This window comes from Trachymyrmex septentrionalis, unplaced genomic scaffold (assembly GCF_001594115.1).
Source record: "Trachymyrmex septentrionalis isolate Tsep2-gDNA-1 unplaced genomic scaffold, Tsep1.0 scaffold83, whole genome shotgun sequence".
NCBI classification, from domain to species: Eukaryota; Metazoa; Arthropoda; class Insecta; order Hymenoptera; family Formicidae; genus Trachymyrmex; species Trachymyrmex septentrionalis.
In genome coordinates, this window is record NW_017306018.1 from 229,260 (window position 1) to 237,894 (window position 8,635).

At 30.4% G+C, this 8,635-nt stretch overlaps 1 protein-coding gene across 1 annotated transcript in view; it reads right to left on the reverse strand.

The window, feature by feature from the left end:
- LOC108754918 overlaps positions 1 to 8,635 on the reverse strand; it is a 58,938-nt gene that overhangs the window by 41,417 nt on the left and 8,886 nt on the right. Inside the window, exons 4-5 of the mRNA XM_018497585.1 lie at positions 1,446 to 1,551; positions 1,207 to 1,359 (exon numbers count right to left, since the gene is read on the reverse strand). Of these exons, the coding sequence (XP_018353087.1) occupies positions 1,207 to 1,359; positions 1,446 to 1,551 (259 nt within the window). The remainder of the gene's footprint in view (positions 1 to 1,206; positions 1,360 to 1,445; positions 1,552 to 8,635) is intronic.

An 8,635-nucleotide genomic window follows, 5' to 3' on the forward strand; every position in this document is an offset into this window, starting at 1 on the left:
GAAAGTATAAAAAAGATAAGAAAAGAAAAGAAATTATATAATAACTGAACAAAATATACAATGAATCCATAAATATCAGAAATGTAATAGCAGTAATTTACAAGATTTTGTACAAGAGCATATGAACTGTTCCTAAAGTAGTAATTTTCAAGCTTAAATTTTTTTACTAGGTAGACAAATATTTTTACTAGGTTTGGTTTTAGGGACTTAAGAAAAGACATTTCTTCTAATAGATATACGTATATATAGTAAAGTGTGTGTGTGTTTTGTTAAAATTAAAAAAAGGTCAAAGTAATAAGAAAAGCACATGAAAACCAATATAAGATAGATGTATGTTGCAAAATTTATTACATAAAAATGAAGTATAAAGTTTAAATTCTCGATTAAAGTATTCTTTAGTGTATACATTTATATAATTCAAAATTAACAATTCACTAAGTTAATGATATATAAATAGAATAAATTAAAACGTTTTTTTTATAAGATATTTTTAGAAAAAAATTAGAAGTGTTACGTGTTTAATTTTTGTTTTTATACAACTTTAGTCGATTAAAGCCTATCAGTAGTCGCCTAGGATGTTTTTGTTTCAATATATATTCTTGGAATGATATTCTTCAATTATAATTATTATTCTGTTAAAAATATTCACTTTAGTTATTACTTGTTCTAAATTATTTGGAAAGAAATGCTACATTAAAGATTAGCATGCTATATTTAAAAATTGACTTGCTATATCTTAAAAATTCAATCTAATGGAATTTTTCTAGTCGTAGATTCGAACTCCAAATACATTTTAAAAAATTGTTTCTTTTTTTTGCATTAAAAATGATTTAAAAACTATAAATTAGTGTGATAATAGAATTAATCCTTTAGTTACTATACGTGCCATTACATAATGGTTTCCTTTTAATTTATTCTTTGAAACGAAACGCTCTTCTAATAGCTTCCCTAATAGAGATCTTTTGAGACAAAACGCCACTGTAATAACTTTTTTATGCTTATAAATGCTCTATTATGTTTCAATATATCTTGTCACTGTTAAATAAAAATACGTTCTCAATCATTTTGATTTACATTTGATTCATCGAAAAGACGTTTACGTTTCTTAATCAAATTCCGAGCTGTACGTACACAGGGATACGGAACCACGTCCAACTTAACTATGTAACCAAAGGGCTAAAAAGCTTTGCTGTCTATTTGATTAACCTGCAAAGGCAGAAGGCAATTTCCACGGAATGCTTGTGATTGGCGGTCTTGTAGAAATGCTGCAATGCTTCCATGCATTCGTTTCTCGCGCACGTCGTCGAGTCGCAGTGGTTCAGAACGGGTTCCAGCAGATTCTTGCATTCCGGATCATTTCTGAGTAAACAAAAACGTTCCACGTATACTTTATCTCGTCTGCAATGACTGGTCTTGGTTACTACAACGAAAACTTGCGAACTTACTTGCAGGATGTGTAAGCATGATGGCACGTGCTGGATAAGATCAATTTCACCGGCTGTTGTATCTTATCGATGTCTGATGTAGAGGACGGTGGCTCCATACCCGAGTCTGCGAAACAAGTAATGTGTCAGTGGAAATTGCTGATCTAATTGTTTATAATTAGAGACAGTCTGCGATTTAACTTTTAAAAGATTGCAGAGAAGTTATAATATTTTTGATAATAAAAAAGAAATATTCTTCTAATTTATATAAAATTCAGTATTTAAAAATTTGTAATTAGCACTTTAATTACAAATCTAGGTGCAAAATTAGAAATGGCAAATTGAGTATGACATGCTACATTATTATCCAGGAATTTTTAAAAGTAATTAGTTTTATTGTTATTCGTTATTAAAAAAATTACCGTTATCAATTACTGATTCACTAAAGAGAGTTACCATTACCGTTACTTACAAAATAACGATTCGTTACTGTACCATTACCTTTTTAATGTTGAAACAAGATAAATCTAAAAAATTTTGCAATATTTTTTGTTATAATGTTCGTAAAAACAGTAAATAACAATGATACTACATTGATACGTTAAAACACAACCGAAAAGGGAAATGCTTTTTCAGTCCGAGCTAGAACTTTGTGCATAATAATATTTTAGAATGAATTTATATACGTATCTAGTTCTAAGAAATTTTGATCTTAAAACGCAATCCGACTGAAGTGATATTTTTTTACAATAATGGTCTGTCTTTTATTTCTGCACTCTCTGAACTTGTGCACTTTGTGAACAAACGTATACTTGTTTCGCTTCAACTTATTGCACCGCATGCACCAGTTCAGAGAAGGCGGAAATAAAGGACAAACCTTAAATCCTTTATCACCTGACATTACTTTCGTAAAACTTAAACGATAGTATCCAATAAAGTTTGTTCTTATACTAATACTATGATTCGTTTTTAGACGTATCATAAACAAATCACAGAGCCATATTAGCATTTTAAGACATTACTAAACAATCTTCAAGTAAAAACAAATTATAAATACCGGCTAAAGATTGAAGATTAAGAATATACAAAGATTATTGTAAATACATTCAAAAGATAAATTGTCATAAATAGGTTTAAAATATAAAAATTAACAATAAAAGTAATTGTAAAACTCGTTACCGTTACAGTTACAAAAAAGTAACTATAACGGCGTTACAAATTACTTTCAATCCCTGATTTTTTCGAATAAACTTTTCCTCGGAGAGAACGTTTTGGAATGTAGTCTAGATATACATTTTCTGATGTTTTTCCATCTTAGCAAATTGAAAAGAGGAAAGTCCGTGATGAGTTAGAAATAAGCTTGGTATTCAGAAGAAGAGTAGAATATACGATCGCAGGATCTAATTTATCTCGACGATATGACGACTCATGACGACAAATGTGGTCAATGTCTTACTTTATTAATTAAATATGCATATAAAAATAACTATGTAAAATATTCATTGTAACTAGTAAAACTTTTTCAATTAGCGTCATGTAATGCAATTGTATATCAGACATTTTGCATTGGCATTTGATAAATAGTGAAAAGCATCATTTATCATGGATATATCTACTGTTTTATAGACGATGTTGAAGGTTTTTCCAGCACAAATTGAACCGCAAGCTTCTATTTACTATCGATTGATGCATCGAGGGATGCGTGTAACGCTCTTTCTTTCTCGAAAGTGATCAATATCAGCATAGTTAAATATGGCAACTTGAGTTCCACCTGTACTTATCTATAATGCACTGTTTGCACAGTCACAAGGGGAACCCATTTTTCTTGCCAGTGGATACAAATAAATGATAAATCATCAACGTTACACCGAGGGCGTCGACGCACTGTAGAACGATACTTAGTTCCTTTATTTCAAACTCCATAAGAATTATAAACTCATATTATGAATATCAGGACAAATTTTTAACAGACAATTTTTCATCATTATTTAAATGCAAAGTTATTAAACCTCAAACTTTAGATTAAATTTGTTTGAGTCCTAAGACTAAACCTAATTTGTATCGAGTCTTATTATGCATTTACATCAATTTTAAATAGACATGTATTTCTTGTAAATTTTAAAAAATTAATCGTGATGCAAAATACTCTCTCGAAAAAAACAATGAGCTATCATGGAAATCCTTGTTGAAAATGTCTAGTTTTGTAACAGACTTGAATTCGACAAGCAATTGTCCGAGGGATGGATATTTACCCGATGACGAATGATCGCCATCATTAACCAACATCTTCTCTTCAATTGATGGACTCCAGCGACGAGGTTAACGATTGCGGGGGGTATCCGTGAATATCGAGAAGGAAGAACGAGACTACCTTTTTGGCATGAAGGGGAAAAAGGGTCTAGTAGAGGTCATTCCCCATGAGAAAAACCGCTTCACCAGATGACTGGCCATAAGTCAACCACCATGAAGAGCGTGGCTTCGACGCACTTTATTAAGACAAATGAGCGACCGCCTCTCCTGCATCCCTTTAGAGATCTTTAATCGCATCCCTAAATCGTTCGTGAGTTATCTGTATGCGTGTTTGTTTCGCTACGAAAAAAGAGAAGTCAATGGTTGTTTAGTTTTAATAAAAGCACTGAAATAAAAGCAGGTTATATGTATGTATGAATATGTGTGTATCTATATATACTTATTGACCAATCTTTCCAAATTAGGAGAGAGTTCCAAATTTTAACTCTTCGTTCCACTTTACATGTCCCAAATTTTTTCCCAAATTAAGAACATGACTAATAAATTATTCCCTTTTGAATGTAAAAATAACAAATGTAAAATAAGTAAAAATAAAAAGCGGAAATAATAAGTGTAAAATATAATTTTTAAATAATATGTGAAGAATTTTATGATTTTTTTAATTTAAAAATACAGATATTACTAATAAAATACATATTTAGTAGAAAAAAACAATTTTAAAAAATAAAATCTAATGACGTAATTTTTATTGTGATCTCATGTGATGTTGTACATTATTAGTTATTTATAAATATAATACTTATAAATATAATAAATATAATATTGTTTATATGTATTGTTAATAATTATTTAAAAACTAAAATAAACTAAATAAGACTCAGAATTTGATAGAGAGAATAAAAGCCGATGCAGACATAAGTACGCAAAAATAAGTTTATTCATATACCATATCGGTAAACGTTTTGATTACTTTTTTATTTTTCTTTATACAAAACAAAAAGAAAAAACTGAATTACAATATTATAAATAGTCTAACAAAAAGCAAACAAGGATAATGTTATAAAAGGAATATAATTTGCAAAGCTACTGCGTAAAATCGTCATCGACAGTGTGTATATTATGTGGTATCAATGTCGGCTTCGTAATAATTAAGACGGAACGTAACTAGTTGAAACTAAAATTTAACATCTGTTAAATAATGTGCTAGCATTACTAGCCAAGTCTCAATCATATTCCAAAGAAGTAATAAAATCAGAATGTGTTAAAATTTAATTTTTGATCGAGCCAAGAGACTGTGGCATAAAGTCAGATATTCTCGTTTTATCCTTCTTCACGATGTCACAGTCTCTTAGCTTAATAAAAAATTAAATTTTAATTTTTGATTGGTAACGGTAACTTTTAAAAAGTAACTTTCCATTCCGTACTTATACACACGGCCCATCGAATTGTTTCTTTATATTCGCGCAGTTAAAGCGAAATAAAAATAATTTTATAACTGTAACTAATAATCTGTAATCATACATTCTAACTCGCTATTTAAACAATATTGTTCTCCGCAAACTTAAATGCAATCATTTAGAATTATAAGGAACATATACACATAAAAACGACAATATACATAAAAACAAATAATAAAAATAATAAAAAATCGCGAGAATAATGTTTGGTGTGCGGAGAAGATTCAACAAAAATTCGTCGAGAGAAATGAGAGATTTGTTATAGAAATAAAAAAAGAGATAACAAATGTGGCGGTTTAGTAGGAAAATGGATCGATCAGTTACTATTGCGAATAATTTTTCGTTCTCTTTAACGTAATAAATAATACACGATTTATAATATAAATAAAAAAAATAACAAAGCGATTATATAAGATTTTATAAGACACACGCGAATTTCTTTCTTTTTAAACTGTTTTATTTCTTTCTCCACGAGCGTTTTCCTTATTATATACTCTAACACACCTAAACATCTATGCTTCTCTTAAATTAAAATATTTTAAAACCAATCTTTATTTTTATTAATAGATTCTTTTTGCATAAGTCTAATATACTAAACTAATAACGACAAATTTAAATCAATATTAAACGATTTTTCTTCATTTTTTAAATATTAAAGTTAATAAAAGTTGAAGGGAAGAAAAAAAAGATATTAAACCTTTATAAATATCGAAGTCTGACAAGATTAAAACGATTCTAAATATTGTAAAAACATAAATCGAAACACACTTAAGAATTTTCTATATGTAACATTGATATCGCAAATTTTAGATACGATCGACGCATTATATAGTACATAGAAAGATACATACAATAACAATTTCAAACGGCAGTAACTGGAACTTATGTCACACTGACTTCTCGAGATCGATGTCGAGCTCACGAAATATATCGGTCAGGTGAAGACCTCTTCAGTGACACAGGTGTGCGGATGCAGAAACTTGCTCGGCAAGTCGTTAGACTCTCAAACAAACGAGATCATTTGCTTATGGAAAATAGAAAACGGCTAAAAAGCTACAAGTGAAACACATACTTATTCTAAGTAGCACTTAAACTGTAAATGGTGTCAAATACCCAGCCAGCAATGCAGATTGGTCAATTAACGTCAAATCAATGTCAATCGATGTTGAATCAGTATCGACTAGACGTTGATTGACCAACTTCTCTCTTTTTTCCATTTCTTTTGTAAAAAGAAATCTCATTAAAAATGAAAAATTTAAGTTAAAAACCGTTGAGTAATATATAACAACTGATACAGTTAATACCAAAAACATAAAACAAACTGATTAATCGATAACAATTTGATTTTGATGTGTCAATAATCTTAAACCAAAGAAATGCCAAAAATTCATATGGTGTCAACAAATCCGTTTTATTTTCATAACGATTTGTAAAATAAGTCACAAACTCTACCATTAGTCAGACACGGCACATAGAATGATGAAATGTCCTGACAGGAGCTGTCAGGACATCCCAAACCTTGGCTAAATCCAGGTTGTGGTTTATAGCTCCATGTTCCTGTGACTTCTATTAAATTTCATTTATTTTTAACTCAAAAATAACAAGAATCGTAAATACACACGTCTTTGCACATCGTGATTTTTGTCGCCGTACTTCGCAAAGTTGACGGGAATGCAAATCGTCAGTTAACGAAATTGCAAGTTTAACGTCGACGCTCGTGACTTGTCTGTCTGCGTTGCATATTCAATGTGACGTTAAACTGGCGAAATATACCGACCTTACACGATACTGAATACGATTCTTAAAAAGGATCAAGATTCACGAGATAATTCATTTCTTCGTTCGTTGCTAGATTCAAAACCGCTAATTCCTATTTGCAGCGGCTAATTCATTCGCGAGTTTTCGATGTTGAACTGGGCGAAATCGGCTGAAATTTATAACATTGTAACAAACTCTGCGAATGAATTCACCGAGCACGAAATTTGCCTCGTGGTTATTCTCCGCGTTTTAACGAATGATTCAACCATGTCGGCTGGAAAGCTCTCATCATATACGCCCATTTCCGGATTAAATATTAAACATACGATGTAAAAATTAAATAAGATACGTTGCCCTGAAATAAGTCACCTGTAAATGTAATTTTAACAGAGAGTGTGACGATCTCGATAAAACTTACGGTTTTTCTCAAAATGATTTTTCGTGTGAGTAATTCCTATACCTGTATTAGAAATTTTACTTAATATGATATTTTATTAGAGAAATTAAATTAAGATCAAATAAAATTTGATTATATTTTATAATATATATACTTACAAAAAAAATTTCCTAAATAATTTCCTAAATGTATTAATTGACGTAATCAATAATTTCAGTCAGGTATAAGTACAACCAATTATATAATATAATATTTAGCGAATATAATATTTTAGCCTTTTGTAATGAAATTAAAATGTGGTTATCTAAGCTATTTTGATATGTAAAATAAAAATACAGATAATATACAATCCATCAAACGTGACAATTGATAAATGAGCGAACGTGCTAATTAATCATTAGCTCAGTACCGTAGAGTGGTCTTCCGATTTTATCCGCTATTTATATATATTTCAAACCGCAATGAATATCCGTAATTGATCGGCCAACCGAGTAATTAGCGCAGCTGTAATTGAGAGAAAATCGCGTTAAAGAAGCGCGCAAAGCGCTGAGCGGACAGCGTTTCCCGATCGCAATTGCATTTCCCATATTTGACGTTAATTGGCCGCGCGGGCAATTAGTTACAGTAATAATTGAGGAGAAACAAGATCCACACTGGTGCCAAAAACGCCGACTAATCGCGGTGTTATTTATGATTAGCGTGAAGTCAAGCAAAAAATCTTCCAACATTCTGACATTATTTTAACCTATGAGAGTAATTTACATGTTTCTCTGCGTTTATTATTGTAGTTTCATCCTATAATTTAATTAGTTATTAATTGAAATAACTCTCTCATCTATAGGCAATGTTCGGATTCCCACCAGGGTGCTCCCCGAATCATCCTTGTTTAACATTCAGTACACAACAAGGATAGAGTGATATCTAGGTGGCACTCCGGTGGGAATTTGAACCTATGTTGTAAATAGCCTATGTTGTTCTCAACAAATTGTGACATTTTAACAAAAAACAAAGTATCAGTTTTTAATTATAGAACTGTAAGAGACTTTTTGAAACATTAATACTTTTACATTCGTCAAATTTTTTATTTTATTTTATATTTACAAAACATAGACATCCTTGTCAGTCTAGCCATTAATAACATACTATAAACAAAAAAATATTGTTAATAGTATTGTTATTTTAATAAATATTTATTTCGTATAAATAAAAATAAGATTCTTGCAACGCTACAATTTTGAAATAACTTCTTTTCATATTTAACAGCACTTTTACAAACGAGAGAGAGGAAGAGAGTGAGAGAGGGGAGGGGGGGGGGAGAGAGAGAGAGAGAGAGAGAGAGAGAGAGAGAG